Genomic DNA, 20057 nt, shown 5'->3' with positions numbered 1-20057 from the left:
ATATTCATAAATGAGTAAAAATAATTATTAATTCTTTAAAAGCACAAAAATAACCAGGATGTCAGTTTCAGATTTTATTAATTTAATTTTTATATTCTATTAATTTTGTATGAAAAAAGCCGAACAAATTAGGTGTTCATAGGACCTTGTAATAAGGATGGTAGGATGTTAATGAAGATAAAAAAAACCCTTAGGGCTTGAGCCTTGTTCCCTTTACAATTTCTTTGCATTTAAAAAATCTCTCTAATCTCTATGGCACCACAATTTAAAGTGATAGCATCTGTGTCCACATTCTCATTCCAATGCTGTTCATGGTACTTGCACTATAGGTCGTTATAGAACAACCAGCAACATTTTTTGATAGCATTTTCTGCCAAAACATTTATTTCTCCCTATATTATGTCCATTTTCTTATTTGGAAAAGTCATACTCATTTAATAATTATAAGTTCAAAGTCTAAGTAATTAAAATACATTTAATTAAATATACAAAATACCCAAGAAATATTCATATAGCATTAATAGCATCACACCAGAAAAAAACATATCTAACATAAGTATTGTATACACACATATTGTTACTTGTAACACAACATATGGAATGAATAACATAACCAAATTATTAATTTATAAAATTTTCACAACACTGATAATAACGCACACCAAATTATTTATATTGTAGCTTCCATGTGAAGTACTTCATCTTCTATAATTTGCACACTAAAGCCTTCCACTCAGGGATTATTATAACTTATTTCTCATAGAATATTATTATAACTTATTTCTAATGGATTATTATAACTTATTTCTAATGGATTATTATAACTTATTTTTTCACCCTTCTTCATCCTTGGACTAGTTTTCATCATGAATGCCGAGGAAGTCTTCAGACCATTTCTTGTAGCCTTTGTGCTATCATGGCTTTCTAGCTCTGCATTATTTTTACCAGAATCACAATCAAATACATGTCAAAAAATTATTAATTTAATATAAACTTAAAGTGAAAGGAAAACTTAGGAAGTATTGAAGATAAAATCCATCAATAATAAGTTTCTTCCTAAACATCCAAGTGCCTAATTATTTGGGGGAGGATAATAGAACCAAAGTTATTAAACTCGGTTCGGATCGACTAGTCCGACCGGCCTAACATATAATAAGGACTAGTCCAAGTTATTCATCTGATCGACCATGTATTAAAACTAATATGAATCGGTTTGACTTGATTGATTTAAGAATCGAACTGATAACTCAATTGGTTGGACCAATTGACTCGTCTAGTTTAATCATTTAAAAAACAACCAAAGCTATATTATTTTGAAATGAACAAATATAATTATTTTATCATTTTGTAGTCATGTTTGATATTTATTAGGTTATGTTATAATAAAATATCAGTTGTTTAATTGATTTTTAAATTTATTTATTTGGTTTTGTTGTGATTAAAAAGTAAAATCTATGTTGTTTGATAATGTATTCAACTCATTTGTGAGAATTTGTTAAATTAAAATCTGATCTTCATTGTCGATTCAACCAGTGACCCAATGATCTCAGTTGTGACCAGGTACCATCACTAAGTTAATGATCAATCCAAGATCTATAATATTGGGTAGAACATACGAGTATCAAATTCTAATGTATGACACCAAAATTACTTAACATTTGGGGGATGATAACTACTTGATTAAATATAATAGCCATGTTCAGTTTTAATTATAGTTTGGGGATACAAGACATAAGTTTCTAATGTATCTCACCCATTGCCATTGAACTTTGATGGGTTATGTGGAGATGATTGAGCATTGTGTTCATATCCAATTGAAGGTAAGTGTTTTTGTGAAACTAGAAGATCATGAATATCCTTATCCGGGTAATCTTCATCATCACCTGGACCACCACTACCTAGACAACCATTATTATCATAATCAACACATTTATAATTGCAATTATTATCTATTTCATGATGTAAGAAATATATAACAAATGTGTTAGATAGATATATCCATAAAATCTACAATAGACGTAAGCAAAGTTTGATAAATATTGAATAACAAATAATAATGATCGTAAGTGCGACAACTATAACCTTTTGAGTTATAATTGTAGACTAATTTAAAAACAAGAAAATGAAATGAAACTTAGTGTAAATTTTAAAATTTAGTTAAAATTTAATGTGTCTCACCGATTCGACTTAATTTTGATGGGTTGTATTTAGACGATTGAGCATAGTATTCATATCGAGTTGAAGGTAAGATTTTTTGTGAAACTACAAAATTATGACTATTCTCCTCTCTATCATCATCTTCTTCATCAAATGGTTCACCACCTACATGATCATTCTTATAGTAATCAAAACAAACATAATTGCATTCATCATCTATTTAATTAACTAAGAATATTCTTAGGATGATGATAAAAAAGTTAAGAGTTTGATTTCTGGGAGCGACATTTATTAAGATAGATAATTATGTATCCCGAAAAAGATTAGTTCATTACCCAAAATGTGATGAGATACTTTTAATAGTACAAACAAAATTAACTAAGAAGATATATAACAAATATGTTACATAACTATATCCATAAAATCTCCCGTAGATGAAATAAAGTTTGACCAGTCTAGAATAACAAACAATAAGGATCGTAAGTACAACAACTATACCATGTTGTGTTGGGTTTATTCAAGTGTGAAGTCTCACATTGGATATGTGAGGATGAATGAAAGAGTTTATAAGAAGGAAAGGCCATGGAACTAATGCCTTAAGGTTTTGGTTCAAGACGTGGTGTCTCACTTGTGAGTCTTCACTCTTCCCATACCCACGTAACAATGGAACTCCCCGGTGGTTGGAGGCTCCCCGGTCGCAGTTTGGTCCCACAAGTGGTATTAGAGTCGATGGTTCGGCTGAGACATGGTGGACTTAAGGGGGAGCAGGCCGGGAAGTGTGTGGTACCCACACTTGAGGGGGAGATTGTTAGGTTTATTCAAGTATGAAGTCCCACATTGGATATGCGGGAAGGAATGAAAGAGTTTATAAGAAGGAAATGCCCATGAAATTAATGCCTTAAGGTTTTGGTTCAAGATGTAGTGTCTCACTTGTGACTTTTCACTCTTCCCATATATTCAAGTCTGAAGTCTCACATTGGATATGCGGGGAGGAATGAAAGACTTTATAAGTATTATGTGAAAGTAGAAGATCATAACTATTTTGATTTCTAGGATCCTCTTCAAGAGCTGAACTATGACCACCTAAACAATCATTCTTATCTTATTCAACACAAACATACTTACAATGGTGATCCATTTTATGAACTAACAAGATATATAACAAATGTGTTACATAAATACATCCATGTAATCTCCAATAGATGAAAAAAAAGTTTGATCAATCTAGAATAACAAGTAATAATGATTGTATGTGTAACAACTATGACCTATTGCATCATGATTGTAGACTAATTTAAAAACAGTAAAATGAAATGAAACTAGAATTTAAATTTAAAAACTTAGTCAAAATTTAATATATCTCACCTATGTGGCTCAACTTAGATGGGTTATGTGTAAATAATTGAGAATATTCATATCGACTTGAAGGTAAGATGTTTTTTGGAACTAGAGAATAAGGACCATCCCCTTCTCTATCACCATCTTCCTCTTCAAATGGACCACCACCTAAATGATCATTCTTATCATAATCAACACAAATATAATTGCACTCATCATATATTTTTTTAATGAAGTAAGAAGATATATTACAAATATGTTACATAACTATATCCATATAATCTCTAATTGATGAAAATAATGTTTGGTCAATCTAGATGATTGCAAGTGCACCAACTATAATCTATTGCATTATCATTGTTGACTAATTTCGGAAAAGGAAAATAAAATGGAACTATAATTTAAATTTAAAAACTTAGTCAAAATTTTATGTATCTCACCAATATGACTCAACTTTGATGGGTTGTGTCTAGTTGATTGAGCATTGTATTCATATCTAGTTGAAGGTAAGATTTTTTTTGAAACTAGAAGTTCATGACTATTCTTTTCTCCATCATCTTCTTCATCATCAATAGGGCTACCATCGCCACCTAAATGATGATTTTAATCACAATCATAATTACAATTATCATCTATGTAATGAAGTAAGAAAATATATTACAAATGTGTTAGATAATTATATCCATAAAATCTTCAATAGATGAAAACAAAACTTGATCAATCTAGAATAACAAGTAATAATGATATCAAGTTAAACAACTAAAATCTATTATTACATGATAATTGTAGAGTAATCTAGGTTATCATAAAATTTTATTATTTTTATTAGTCCACATAAAGTGATTCTACCATTAGTGTTCTAAGACTAAAATCCATCGATGTCTAATAATCATTATCTTATAAATAATCAGCACAATGATAATCATAATAATCATCTATCTAATGATATATAAGAATTGTGTTATACAACCATATACATAAAATATCTCAAAAAGACTAAAACAAGGTTGCATCAATCTAGAGTAACCTATAAATTTAAATTTTGTTGTCCAATAATCCTGAAAATAAAATGATATATAATAACTATATTTGGAAAATATCATTAACTTCAATATTGTTGTATGCATGAAATGACATGATAGGTTCAAACTATCATTATGTTAAATTTCATGTGCATGACCCATTAATAAAACACACCTATGTGCTTAGTACCACCAATAGTCTTCTTAGCATATTGATATCTGGGGATGGTTTTTGATGAAAATAGAGTACCACCAATAGTCTTCTTTGCATCATCACCTAAATTATCTTCATTATCATAATCACCTCAATCAAAATCTTAAGAATTATCTATTTAATGTAAAATATTATAAATATAATAATAAATAATGTGTTACATGACTATCTATCTAAAACCTGTAAAAGATTATAATATGGTTATGTTAGACTCATATACAGGACCACTAAATAAAACTTAAATGAGTTGTGCTAAATAACACTAGTCCCAATATCAATCCTGTTTATGGTATAACAATATAAAGATTCATTAACAAAAACCTAAATTAGGTCAAATATTTTGTTCAAATTTTGTGTTGGAAAAAAAACGTGGAAACCATAACTATTTTTAGGCATGAAATAAGCTAATAAAGAAAGTAACCCACTCAAATGATTAGCATTGCTTTCTTCATGATGAGCCAAGACTTGGGAAGATAGGAACACAAAGAGGAGAAGGCCGAAGAAAAGAAACTCCTTTGAATTTAACATACTATTACTCATTGGTGAAGAAAATTAACTAACAAGGAGACAATGGTGGAAACACATCGATGTTGTTCATTCTATTTATAGTCTTGGACCCTTGAACAATAAAAAGAAACCTCAACGAATCATGATTCGAAAGATGTATATGGCTAATCTAGGAAGCAAGGGAGCATAAAATAAATTATTTTGTATGGATTAGAGTATTAAGATAAAAATAACAATGATTCAATTAGACATTAATGTAAAAAGTTCTTCTCTAGATTATGACATTAGTTTAATGAATAGAATACAAAATCTAAGTTAGATGCATGAAGATTGTTTATTCATGTTTTCAAACATCTTTATTAGGTTATCCCAAATACATATTCCGATATTTGTAAGTTATGATACTTTCGAAATATTCAAAAGTTTCTTAAAATAATACTCATCATTCTTCTTTAGATTGTGACATTATTTTAATCATTAGAATACAAAATCTTAGATGCATCAATATTGTTTAATCATGTTTTCAAACATCTTTATTAGGTTATCCCAAATACTTATTCCCATATTTATAAGTTATGATACTTTCGAAATATTCAAAAGTTTCTTAAAATAATACTCATCGTTAGCCTTACTAAATGTGTTCTTTAAAGGAAGCCAATAGTCAAGGAAATAGTAAGACCAAAACACGTGGCGGTTTCATGAAGATTAGACTAAAAAAGTTCTTATAAATAAAAAATTATTAAAAAAGTCCTGATTGTAAGGGAAAGAGTGAGTGGCATTCATGATTTTATTTTCAACTAATAAATATATAACAAAATTTTTAATACATGTAAATGTAAAACTCTCACTTGTTTAAATTATTAACTCAGAGAAAAAAGTAAAACTCATTTACACTAGTATGCATGCCAATTAAATTCATACCAAAGTTATTATTTGCTTAAGTTTATATATTTTTTTTATGGGCAAAAGATGATTTGATTAAAGTCCAGAGGTATAAGAAGTTACAAAATGATTCTATAGGAACACAAAAATGCGGCTACAGAGAATATTAAGTACAATAAGATGTCAACATCCTGTTCAAAGTATGACATTATAATTTTTTCACTCTTCCCTTTAATTCACAACCAAGATTTCACATTTTGCAGTCTCCACAATTTATTGGGTAGACACCTTAAAAGAATTTAATATAACCTCATTCCTTGCAAGCTAGATAGGCCAAATTGTCGAGAGTCAATTAATGCCCCAAAATTTACTACATTTTTTATTGGTTGATAGACTCATGTGCATTGAGAAGCTTCCTCTCAAGTCTTGGTGAAAGACAATGTCAAAATAAAGCTAGTGATAAATCTTTTTTTTAAGGAGATAAGTAAACCTACAAGATGAGAAAAGATGACGAAAGGTTTTAGGTTCATTGTTGCAAAAACGACAAACAGTTCCCCTTGAAATTATGTCACCGCTCTCCTTTGTAGAGTGTCCATGGTTGGTAATTTATCTTGAAAAGGTCTCTATGTGAAGACAATTACCTTTGAGGGGGCTTTAGACTCCCACAAAAGGTTGGAGATATTGTGATCATCCTTCTTTTTGTTAACTTAGGGTGAAAGAACCTTGTAAGCATAGTTGACAGTGTAATGGCTAGTTTTTGCGCGGCCATTCCTAGTGGTCCCTAATATCTCTCCGTAAGGTAGTATCTAAAAATCCTGTATGAGATTATCAATTAACCTAAGTTCCCAAATGAGAGGAGGTCTTCTCCAAGATATGGACCACTTCCACTTCCCACTCTACCAACATCTAAGGTTACTTGATTTCGAGTTGATTGGAATCTAACCACATATCATGTTAGAAGCTTGTGTTCTTCTCACCCTCACCTTTCTTTCTATATTTTCCCAAAACCAATAAGTATTGTTAAGGCCCTCTGGATCAAGCTTGTCTAGGTCCCTAAACCATAAAGATCATTTCTTTAGAGGAATAAGTGAATTGGCCCCCATATTTTTAAGGCCCAGTCTCCTATATTTAGACTACAAAACTCTACATCAAAGACTATCTCTCTCAGTAAGCGATCTCTATTTCCATTTTCCTACGAGGGCTTGTTAAAGAGTATTATATCTTTCATCCTTTATCTTCACTCTGCTTTTTGTTCTACACACTTTCGACTAATCAATTTTACTTACACCCCCGATCCCTCTCGAAAGAAACTCTCTTTGAATTTTTTGAATAGATTACACGATAGTGAATTAGGCTTTGTAGAAGGACAGGAGGTAAACATGTAGAGCAAATAAGACAAAGTTAATTAGAACAACTCGACCTCCAAAAGAAATGTGTTTCCTTTTCCAAGGTGATAACCCTACCTTCAATCTCTCAACATAGGGCGTTTAGACCTTAACTTTTCGGTGATTGACTCCCACCGAGATTACCAAGTACAAGAAGGATTGAGAGTTGGCTTATAGTTCAAAAATTAAGATAGAAGAGCAATATGGTCAGAATTGACATTTAGTCCCGCTAATTTGCTTTTTCTATAGTTTACCTTTAGACCATATGAGATTTCAAACAAAAAAAGATGTATTTATTACCGATATATTTTAGTCTGAACATTTTCCAACAAGAATAGCATCATTGGAAAATTGAAGTAATGAGACACCAACCTCGTCAAAACCCACCTTATAGGGTTTGAATAGTGCTTTTTTGATAGCATGCTTCATTAGTCCGGTTAAGCCTTCTACAAAAATAAGTAAGAGGAAGGGTGATAAGGGATCCCCTTGCCTTAAACCTCTTTGGAGAGAAATTTCTTTGGTGGGACTGCCCTTAACCAACATGGTGGTTGTTAGGTCTGAAAATTACCTTAACTTATAAGGCTAATTTAAAATCTTTTAGTTCTAAATACTAACTTTATGAATTCATATTTGGCATTTTGATGAATTATTGCACTAATCCTATAAATCAAGTTTCCACAATATTTCAGGACTTAAAAGAGCAACAGTGAGGAAAGATTGGTGCCAAGAGGCCAAATTTGACTAAGGTCATGATCAATTGAACTATGCCCAACGCAATAGTCGTGCTAAGTGCAGTTGCGATGAGCGTAGATGATGCACCAAACACAACTTGGTCATGTGAAGAGTCGATCCAAATGAAAAAGGTTGACCTTAGCGCACCTCCCCGACTCTCAAAGCCAATGTAAAATTTCAGATTGATAAAAGGGATCGAAAAATCTTAGAAGGGATTCAGATTTTAGTTTTCATACTATTTTGCTGTAAGTTACAATGTTTTCGCATTCCTTAGTTCCTAGGTTAGTATAGGCTGGAAACAAGATATAAAGGTGAAAGAGTATGATTGATGGAGTTGAGGTATGCTCATGGAGAAAGTATCACTTCTCTTCGAGTTGTATTTTTCTCCATCTTTCTTTGCTTAGTTTTGTATGAAAATGCTTAGCTAAGTTTCTCCTTTGCTAGGATTGATTGTAATATCCATTTGATATATACATTTGGAACTGATATATGTTAATTATGAGATATTGATTTTTATGAGCTATCTTTGTTTTGCTGCTTATATGGTGAATGACGATTCTCCTTGTATGATTTGGAAGTTGAACACATAAAGAAATTTTATAGTTTCATAGCCTAAGCTAGATGTTTATCTTTTTAGTGTAACAATAGATGTAGTTTTATGTTTAATTGACGCATGCGTGCCTGTGTTGATATGATTTCTAGACATATATTCATATGAGCATTTAATAACTCTCAAACTTATTAGTATAGACTACTAGACATAGATATATGCTTAAAAGTTCATATAGCTTAATCTTGTTAATCTAATTGCTAGACATAGAGATAGTTTAACAAGCTACTAGTATGACCAAGACATTGACAATTAGTAGAATTGAAGTGTTGTACTTAACTCAACATCACATGCATGACTACTAGACATAAATGTATATTATACGGGTCATAATTCTTAATCTTGTTGTAAAGTTACTATACAAAGAGTTTTATTGCATGAATTGCTAAGTTGTCTAAGACATTTGATCTTGAGGTCCATTATTGTATAAGAGTCATTCCTAATTTATTTGTGATCAATTTTAGTGCATATGGATAATGAATAGATAAAATCAATCCAACATCTAAAATTCAGGACTTTTATATCATAAGTAGCAAGCCTTATGGATATGACAACCCATTTACTTATAATTATTTGTGAAACTGTTTGGTAATTTTTATACCAATTTGCTCGGTTAGAAATGGTGATGAATTCCATAATCTATATTCTCCAAGTGTTATAGTATCCCAACTGATACGTCATATGTTTAGAGAAGCTCCAAGAAACAAAATCGAAAGGCTTTTAGAATTCTATTATGACGAGAACACATTTCTTTGCATTTTTCTTTACATCATCAATAACCTCATTTAGAATTACTAATCTATCAAAGATGTGTCTTCCTTGGATGAAGGCATATTGATTGTCACCAATAACCTTCTCAATTACTTCATGGAGTCTGTTTGCAAGGAATTTGAAGAGGCATCCAATCAAGGAAATAGGTTTGTAATCTACCATGCTTTAGGGACTATCCTTCATAGAACTCCTAGGCCATTATGATGATGTCATCTTTCATGAGGTACCCAAAGGATTTTAAGAATTTGAAGTTGTAACTGTCTAGTCTAGGACTTTTGCCACTATTGCATCCCTAAATAACATCTTTGATTTTTTATTCATCAAATACTACACTTAACATCTTATTGATAGAGGTTGATAAGGTTTAGAAGGAGACTCCATCAAGGGTTGGGTGGTTCCTATTTTTGTTTAGAGAAAAGATCCTCAAAATGATTCCTCACCTCGTTCTTGTCCTCTTCGAAATCTTCAGTCCATTTTCCCTTGATCCTTAATCACTGAATGTGGTTCTCACTTCTGTTGTTGTTTAAAAGCTCATGGAAGAATTTCGAGTTATGTTAAGTGCCAAAACTACCTTAATTCATAAGACTAACTTAACATGTTTTGATTCTAAATACTTACTTCATGTAATCATAATTGAGTTTTTGATGATAAATTGTAATAATTCTATTTCCTAAGCTTATATATGTGTTTCAGGCTAAAAAGGATGAATTGGGCCAAATTGAGCTAAACTTGCAAAAGCCTCAAATCAGCGCCACTACGCTCAACGTAGGACCTGAGCTTAGTACAGTGGTGTTGAGCATGGAATGCAACACTAAGCATAGAAGAAGCCGAGCGAAGGGTCTGATACAAAAAGAGGTGTGCTCAGCGCATCATTGTTGCGCTCAACGCAAGAGGAGAAACTCAGAAACATAAAAAGAGACCCAATATGTCATTTGAAGATATAGATTTACCTAGAGAGTCAGGAACCAAATTTTTAACAATGTATTTTCTTAGAATGGTTTCTAATCTTCTTAGTTGGTAGATTTATGTAAGTTGGCAATATGATATAAAAGTTAGGAAGTATGAATAATGAGGATATTTGATGTTCATGGAGAAATTGACACTTCTCCATAAACTCAATTTCTGAATTCCATCTTTATCGAGTTATGTATGAAAATAATGAATAGATTGTTTCATAGTTGAGATTGGTTCTATTTATTCATTGATGTAATTTGAACTCAACTTATGAATGAAATTTATATGTTTTTTTTGAATTATTATTGCTATACTTTTAATGCTTACCATGTGTTTGAGGAAATGCATAGTTTGATTTTACGAAAAGAACCTTGAGAAGAAATTCTGGTTCGATAGTCCAAAGCGAATAATTATTCCTTTATGCATAAAACTAGACGTAGTTGCATGTTTAATTGTCACAATAAATGTCTTTGTTCATATGTTTGCTAGACATAGATTCATATTTGCATTGAAAACACTCAAACTTAATGGTGTGTTTCTAGACATAGAGGCACGCTTGATGGTTCATAAAATATAATTTTATCAATTTAGTTACTAGACATACATCTAAGTCAATAAAGTGTTAGCATAGACCAAGAAAGTGGCGGTTAACACAATTGAGTGTGTGCATTAATCTCAAAACATATGCATAGTTACTAGGAATAGAGGTCTACATGTGTGTCATAACCATTGATCTTGTATTTAAGGTTTCAACTTTATTTCATGAGTTTCTAAGTAAACTAAAGTATTGGTTCTTTATGTTTTTTGAGGTCTAATAGTGTGAAATTGTATTTACTTCATTGCTTGACAATATACTAAGATGAATAATGAGCCAATCCCATATCCTAACCCCAACACTTTTAGTACCAACACTTTTCATCAAAACCAATCAACAAATTGTAAAACTCTTTTGGTAACCAACTTAAAATTAGTAATTTGATTTTGAAAGGTTGAGTTAGCAAGTCCTTGTGGATATGACAACCTCTTACCCTTTTTACTTGTTTACGACACCATAGGTAGTATATTTACACCTAATTGCTTGGTTTACCAAGTTAGAGTCCCCTTCTTTTAACCATTTGGATGAGGATTTTTGGAAAGGCAGAATGTCCTTAAAATTCTTAGCTTGTCATAACTCAGTCTAATATTATGACCTTCTTCTTAAGTCATCTTCAAAAAGAGGTTTCAGTTCTCTCTTGAGGTCCAGCAAGTGGATTTGTTCTATAACATTGTCAATTTTTTTATCAGTGGCCCCAAAGTGATCAGTATTTTAGGTATTCAAGGACACCTTAAGATTTTTAAATTTTTCCTTCATCACAAACATGCCCCAACTAGATACGGTTGAGGACTTTTTAATTCCTTTTAACAAGACCTTTGAACCCTCTATCTTCAAACCACACATTGATGATTCTGAATGGTTTAGGTCCCAGTCCTTCATGTTGTTAGAGATAACAACTTAATAATGATCAGAAATGGTTCTCATGAGGCCTTTTTGCACAACATTTTGTCATTTAAGCAACCACTCTTCCAATATTAGAAATCTGTCAAGTTTGCTCATAATTAGTGATTATTAGTTGAACGACCAAAGAAGCTAAAATTGGTTCTGAGACATTAAAAATATTTTCGTGATAAAAATATTCTTATGGAAGTCACAAAGAATATTTATAAAATTTATGGTATCACACAACACATGTGTTATCTCCAACTCACTCATCACTTTACTACTCACATGAGCCTGGTTTCACATAGGTGTTATATGAATCATTGAAGTATCATTTAGTTAGCGACTATTTGAGCTATATGGTTATCTAGGAATGATTTTATCTTCAATTCAGTCCAACCATCTCTTTAGAAAATTCTTGATTCTACTAGGGTTAATTCTTGGCTTTGAATCAATGGGCAGATGAGTAATGATTTAACTACTTTCTCGGACTGGGTTTCTAACCCCATTTTTTGCCTCAATATTGTTTTGTAATGAATTCTCGCCTTTTTATTTCTTCTTTTGAAGTAATAAGAATCCTTGGGAGATTGGTGCCATGGTGTCTAGACTTGGTCTATACCACGGATAAGGAGCTTATATGGTTGGGAGAAGGAGGATTATGAATCCATATTTATTTGTCTTTAGGGTTAATCTTTGCCTAAACTAGACATTGAGAATAGTTGGGTATGGATTCATGATAAGTGTGGGCTATACTCAGTAAGGAATGCATGTCAAGTTCTGCAAAAAGAGGAAGTTGGCATGGGGCATGTTTTTTTCCCAAGAATATTTGGGTAAGTAATGTCCCATCGAAGCTGAAGTGCTTAGTGTGGAAGATTTCTTTGAATGGAGTTCCAACCAGAGTTAACCTTGCCAAGAGAGGAGTTTTAGAAGCTCAAGATGCTCTTTGGTGTCCTCTTTGTGGTGAGTTGGAGGAATATACTAATCATGTATTTTTCTCTTGTTCAAAATCCTACTTGGTGTGGCAAGCGTTATACTCTAGATTTGGTCTTAAATTTGTTCTTCATGCGGATATTAAGACTCGTTTCTCAATTCACCAGAATATGCTATGGATGGAGAGCAACAAGAAAAAGTTGTGGGTGGCTATATGGTTTGTTACTATTTAGAATCTCTGGCATATTAGGAATAAAATTGTCTTCGAAGGTGTGCGGTTCAATCTTGAGGAGGTATTAGATCTTATTTTCTTGCATTCTTGAAGGTGTGCAGATCTTTTGTATGATGGGTGCATGTGACATCCATTGAATTGTATCTTACATAGTTGATCTTAGAGATTTTGTGGGTAGAAGTATCACTTGTTCTCCTACTTTTTAATCTCTTTATTAATAAAGTTAATTGCTGATAAAAAAAGGATTGTTGGATGTTAATGAAGATAAAAAACCTTAGGGTTTGAGCCTTTTTCCCTTTTCAATTTCTTTGCATTTAGAGAAACTCTCTATGGCATCCACATTTAAAGTGATAGCATGTGTGTTCATATTTCATTCCAATGCTGTTCATGGTACTTGCACTATTCACCATCTCATTTCAATCATATAGGTCGTTATAGAACAACCAGCAACATTTTTTGATAGCATTTTCAGTCCAAACATTTATTTCCTCCTATATTATTAAATAGTATACTAGTTTACAAATAATTTCATTTTCTTATTTGGAAAAGCCATACTCATTTAATAATTTTGAGTTCAAAGTTTAAGTAATTAAAACAGTTTTAATTTAATAAACAAAACACCAAGAAATATTCATATAGCATCATACAAGAAAAAACATATATAACATTAAGTATTGTATAAACACATAATATTGCTTGTAACACAACATATGGAATTAATAACATCCAAATTATTAATTTATATAATTCTCACAATACAGATACTAAGGCACACCAAATTATTTATGTAGTAGATTCCATGTGTAGTACTTCATCTTCTATCATTTGCACACTAACGTCTTCCACTTAGGGATTATTATCACTTATTTCTCATGGATTATTATAATAACTTATTTCTAATGGATTATTAAACTTATTTTTTCACCCTTCTTCATCCTTGGACTAGTTTTCATCAAGAATGCCGACGAAGTCTTTCGATCATTTTTTGTAGCCTTTGTGCTATCATGGCTTTCTAGCTCTGCATTATTATTTTAAACCATAATCACAATCAATTACAAGTGAAAAAATTAATAATTAAAATATAAATTTAAAGTGAAAGGAAAACTTAATATTCATTGAAAACTTAGGAAGTATTAAAGATAAAATCCATCCATAATGAGAATGATAGAATCATAGTTATTAGACTTGGTTTGGATTGGCTAGTTAGATAGGCTCAATTGATAACTAGGTCCTTAACCGTTCCGATTGTTTATCTGATCGGTCATGTACTAAAAGCGACTTGATCGATTTAAACATAAAATTGGTGATTCAACTGGTTGAACAAGTTGACTCGACTAGTTCAACAATTTAAAAAATAAATACTAAAACTATGTTGTTTTGAGATGAAAAATATGTTTTTTAACTTATTTGTGATTATGTTTATTATGATTGTTATTTACTAGGTTATGTAATAATACAATATTAGTTGTTTAGTTGAGTTTTAAATTTATTTATTTTGTTTTGATGTGTTTAAAACGTAAAACAAATGTTGTTTAATGATGTTTTTCAACTTATTTATGAAAACTTGTTGTATTAAAATTTTGATTATTGATTGTTTAATTGTGCACTTATGTGATGATAATGTTACTAAATTTGGTGTATAAATTTATTAAATAGTTTTAACAAATATTATGTTTTTTAGAATATATTTAATGTAGACAAAATAAACTAGTAATGAGCCAATGACTAGTCCAAGTTAAATGACACTAAATAGAACACACGAGTTTCAAATTCTAATGTATCACACCAAGATTGCTTAACATTTGGGGATAACAACTAATTGATTAAATATAATAGTCCTTATATAGTTTTAATTATAGTTTCGGGATTCAACACATAAGTTTCAAATTCTAATGTATCTCACCGATTAGGACGAAACTTTGATGGATTGCGTTGAAATGATTGAATATTTTGATCTCTATCATTTTCATCACCAGTTGGACCATCATCACCACCTAAATAATATTTTTATCATAATCATTAATCATAATTATAATTATTATCTATTTTGTGATGTAAGAAATATATAACAAATGTATTAGATAACTATATCCATAAAATCTGCAATGGATGAAAACAAGGTTTGATCAATCTAGAATAACAAATAATATTGATTGTAACTGTAACAACTATAACCTATTGAGTTATAATTATAGACTAATTTAAAAACAGGAAAATAAAATGAAAATGTAAATATAAAAACTTAGTCAAAATTTAATATGTCTCACCAATTCGATTTATCTTTGATGAGTTGTGTTGAGATGATCGAGTATTTTGATATCTAGGATCCTCGTCATCACCTGGACCATCACCTGGACCATCACCTAAATAATATTTTATCATAATCAACAATCATAATTGCAATCATTATCTATTTCATGATGCAATAAATATATAACAAATGTATTATATAACTACATCCATAAAATCTGCAATAGATGAAAACAAGGTTTGATCGAACTAGATTACTAGAATAACAAATAATAATGATTGTAAGTGCATCAACTATAGCCTATTGAGTTATATTTGTAGACTAATTTAAAAACAAGATATTAAATGAAAATGTAAGTTTAGAAACTTAGTCAAAATTTAATGTATCTCACCGATTCGACTCAACTTTGATGGGTTGTGTTGAGATGATTGAATATTTTGATATCTAGGATCTTCGTCATCAGCTGGACCATCACCACCATCTAAACAATATTTTTATTATAATCAACAATCATAATTGCGGTTATTATCTCTTTCACCATGTAAGAAATATATAACAAATATGTTATAACAACCATATTCATAAAATCTGCAGTAGATGAAAACAAGTTTGATCAATCTAGAATAACAAACAATAACTATTGTAAGTGCAACAATTATAGCCTATTGAGTTATAATTGTAGACTAATTTAAAAACAAGAAAATAAAATGAAAATGTAAATATAAAAACTTAGTCAAAATTTAATATGTCTCACCAATTCGACTCAACTTTGATGGGTTGTGTTGAGATGATCGAGTATTTTGATATCTAGGATCCTCGTCATCAGCTGGACCATCACCTAAATAATATTTTATCATAATTGTAATCATTATCTATTTTATGATGCAATAAATATATAACAAATGTATTACATAACTACATCCATAAAATGTGCAATAGATGAAAACAAGGTTTGATCAAACTAGAAAAACAAATAATAATGATTGTAAGTGCATCAACTATAACCTATTGAGTTATATTTGTAGACTAAGTTAAAAACAAGATAATAAAATGAAAATGTTTATTTAGAAACTTAGTCAAAATTTAATATATCTTACCGATTCGACTCAACTTTGATGGGTTATGTTGAGATAATTGAATATTTTGATATGTAGGATCCTCGTCCTCAGCTGGACCATCACCACCATCTGAGCAATATTTTTATCATAATCAACAATCATAATTATAGTCATTATCTCCTTCACGATGTAAGAAATATATAACAAATGTGTTAGATAATTATATTCATAAAATCTACAGTAGACAAAAACAATATTTGATCAATCTAAAATAACAAATAATAATGACTGTAAGTGCAACAACTATAACATATTATGTTATAATTGTAGACTAATTTAAAAACAAAAAAGTAATATGAAGTTTTAAATATAAAAACTTAGTCAAAATTTAATATGTCTTACCAATTCGACTCAACTTTGATGGGTTGTGTTTAGATGATTGAATATTTTGATATGTAGGATCCTCATCATCAGCTGGACCATCACCACCATCTAAGCAATATTTTTATCATAATCAACAATCATAATTGTGGTTATTATCTCTTTCACGATGTAAGAAATATATAACAAATGTGTTAGATAATTATATTCATAAAATCTGCATTAGATGAAAACAAGGTTTGATCAATCTAGAATAACAATTAATAATGATTATAAGGCAACAATTAATTATAACCTATTGAGTTATAATTGTAGACTAATTTAAAAACAAGAAAATAAAATGAAAATGTAAATATAAAAACTTAGTCAAAATTTAATGTCTCACCAATTCGACTCAACTTTAATGAGTTGTGTTGAGATGATCGAGTATTTTGATATGTAGGATCCTCACCATCAGCTGGACCATCACCTAAATAATAATTTACCATAATCAACAATCATAATTATAATCATTATCTATTTCATGATGTAATAATAAATATATAACAAATGTGTTACATAATTACATCCATAAAATCTGCAACAAATGAAAACAAGGTTTGATCAAACTAGAATAACAAATAATAATGATTGTAAGTATATCAACTATAACCTATTGAGTTATATTTGTAGACTAATTTAAAAACAAGATAGTAAAATGAAAATGTATATTTAGAAACTTAGTCAAAATTTAATACATCTTACCAATTCGACTCAACTTTGATGGGTTGTGTTGAGATGATTGAATATTTTGATATGTAGGATCCTCGTCCTCAGCTGGACCATCACCACCATCTAAGCAATATTTTTATCATTATCGACAATCACAATTATAGTCATTATCTCTTTCACGATGTAAGAAATATATAAGAAATGTGTTAGATAATTATATTCATAAAATCTACAGTAGACGAAAACAATGTTTGATCAATCTAAAATAACAAAAAAGTAATATGAAGTTTTAAATATAAAAACTTAGTCAAAATTTAATATGTCTCACCAATTCGACTCAACTTTGATGGGTTGTGTTTAAATGATTGAGCATAGTATTCATATCTAGTTGAAGGTAAGACTTTTCGTGAAACTACAATATGATGAGTGTTCTCCTCTCTATCATCATCTTCTTCATCAAATGGAGTACCACCTAAATGATCATTCTTATCATAATCAAAATAGACATAATTGCAATCATCATGTATTTAATTAAATAAGAAGACATGTAGCAAATATGTTACATAACTATATCCATATAATCTTGAGTAGATGGAAATAAAGTTTGATCTATAAAAAACAATAAAGATTGTATGTGCAACAACTATAACCTATTGCATTTTGATTGTATACTAATTTAAAAACAGCAAAATATAATGAACTATAGTTTAAATTTAAAAGCTTAGTCAAAATTTAATATTTCTCACCGATGCGACTCAACTTCGATGGATTGTTTTTAGATGATTGAGCATTGTATTCATATCGAATTGAAGGTAAGTATTTTTGTGAAAGTGGAAGATCATTACTATTCTGATCTCTAGGATCAGGGTCATCATCAGCTGGACCATCACCACCTAAATAATCATTCTTATCTTAATTAACACAAACATAATTGCAATCATATGTCTATTTAATGAAGTAAGAAGATATATAACAAATGTGTTACATAACTATATTCATATAATATGCAATAATGATGAATACAAAGTTTGATCAATCTAGAATAATAAATAACAATAATTGCAAATTAAACAACTAAAAGTCTAAAACCTAACACATTATAATTGTAGACTAATTTAAAATAAAATAAAATAAAATGAAACTATAATTTTAATTTTGAAAACGTATTAAATTATAATTGTAGACTAATTTAAAATAAAATAAAATGAAACTATAATTTTAATCTTAAAAACTTACTCAATTTCCATAGTTTTGTTTAAAATGAAGAAATGTGCTAAAATTTCCAATATGTTAAGCCTATATAAAATACCTTTTATAAAACTCACATATAAAACTCTCAACCCCTTCTTTTCTTTTGAACGAATTCAATAGGAATAGGCTTTTATTGCCTAATTATTGATTCAAGCATATATAACCTTCTCTTTCTTTCAATGAAGTTCTTGGGTGTGCCGTCACCCTTGTTTTAAAAAAAATATATCTATTAACAACGTTGAATATAATTTAGATTAAATAACATACTTTAAATTTTAAAAACAGCAAAATAGTCTGAACTATAGTTTAAATTTAAAAGGTTAGTCAAAATTTAATATTTCTTACCAATGACACTCAACTTGGATGGATTGTTTTTAGATGATTGAGCATTGTATTCATATCGAATTGAAGGTAAGTATTTTTGTGAAAGTAGAAGATCATTATTATTCCGATCTCTAGGATCAGGGTCATCATCAGCTGGACCATCGCCACCTAAACAATTATTCTTATCTTAATCAACACAAACATAATTGCAATCATATGTCCATTTAATGAAGTAAGAAGATATATAACAAATGTGTTACATAACTATATCCATATAATATGCAATAGATGAAAACAAAGTTTGATCAATCTAGAATAATAAATAATAATAATTGTGAATTAAACAACTAAAACATATTACATTATAATACCATTTATAAAACTCACATATAAAAAATCCTCTGCAGGTATATATCTATTAACAACGTTGAATATAATTTAGGTTAAATAACATACTTTAAATTTTATCTACACCCAAATAATCTAGGTTATCATATGATTGTACCATTTTTATTAGTCCACATGGAATGATTATACCACTAGTGTTCTGAGACTAAAATTCATCAATGTTGATTCTTGTCTTAAGGAATCAATTTTCCTCATTTTTTGCTAAAATTTGGTAAAATGATTATACCATTTTTCCTTATTATTTGACCATAATAACCATATTCAGTTCTACGCAAGGTTTTATGTGAAACTAGAGGATCAACGCTAATTAAGTTGAATAATTCTTAATAATGATTTGGGAACTTCTAAAAATAAAAATCAACAATACTATGTATTGCCTTAAAAACTCATTCGACCTAATTCTTTTTGGGGAAGGATGATAAAATACACAAATCTCAAATTCTACTATATCTTACTCATGTA

The 20057-nt window shown here is 29.9% G+C and overlaps 2 protein-coding genes across 2 annotated transcripts; both read right to left on the bottom strand.

Moving 5' to 3' along the window:
- Nucleotides 3509-5961, bottom strand: LOC109325434. Its single transcript, XM_019557814.1, has 4 exons — nucleotides 5157-5961; nucleotides 4693-4821; nucleotides 3936-4085; nucleotides 3509-3663 (listed from the first exon to the last, which is right to left on the bottom strand). The coding sequence occupies exons 1-4, from the start codon at nucleotides 5269-5271 to the stop codon at nucleotides 3509-3511; spliced, it is 549 nt and encodes a 182-aa protein (XP_019413359.1). The 5' UTR covers nucleotides 5272-5961.
- On the bottom strand, nucleotides 13832-18189 carry LOC109363654. Its single transcript, XM_019609909.1, has 11 exons — nucleotides 18181-18189; nucleotides 17941-18097; nucleotides 17646-17735; nucleotides 17365-17370; nucleotides 16923-17012; nucleotides 16638-16649; nucleotides 16217-16300; nucleotides 15854-15943; nucleotides 14122-14229; nucleotides 14054-14071; nucleotides 13832-13975 (listed from the first exon to the last, which is right to left on the bottom strand). Exons 1-10 carry the CDS (start codon nucleotides 18187-18189, stop codon nucleotides 14058-14060), a joined length of 660 nt encoding a protein of 219 aa, XP_019465454.1. The 3' UTR covers nucleotides 13832-13975; nucleotides 14054-14057.

Source organism: Lupinus angustifolius, chromosome LG13 (genome assembly GCF_001865875.1).
Source record: "Lupinus angustifolius cultivar Tanjil chromosome LG13, LupAngTanjil_v1.0, whole genome shotgun sequence".
Classification (NCBI taxonomy): Eukaryota; Viridiplantae; Streptophyta; class Magnoliopsida; order Fabales; family Fabaceae; genus Lupinus; species Lupinus angustifolius.
The sequence above is the reverse complement of the archived record's forward strand: the minus strand, read 5'-3'. Positions and strand labels throughout refer to the sequence as shown.

Excerpts from the sequence above, each read along its gene's own strand:
- LOC109325434 (XM_019557814.1), bottom strand. The coding sequence starts at position 5,271 with ATGAGTAATAGTATGTTAAATTCAAAGGAGTTTCTTTTCTTCGGCCTT. Across the intron at positions 4,086-4,692 it reads TGGTGGTACTAAGCACATAG|GTGGCGATGGTAGCCCTATT; the intron begins GTGTGTTTTATT and ends ATCATCATTTAG. Across the intron at positions 3,664-3,935 it reads ATCAAAGTTGAGTCATATTG|GTGGTGGTCCATTTGAAGAG; the intron begins GTGAGATACATA and ends ATGATCATTTAG.
- LOC109363654 (XM_019609909.1), bottom strand. Across the intron at positions 15,944-16,216 it reads ATCAAAGTTGAGTCGAATTG|ATGGTGGTGATGGTCCAGCT; the intron begins GTGAGACATATT and ends AATATTGTTTAG. Across the intron at positions 14,230-15,853 it reads ATCAAAGTTGAGTCGAATCG|AGCTAGAAAGCCATGATAGC; the intron begins GTGAGATACATT and ends ATAATAATGCAG.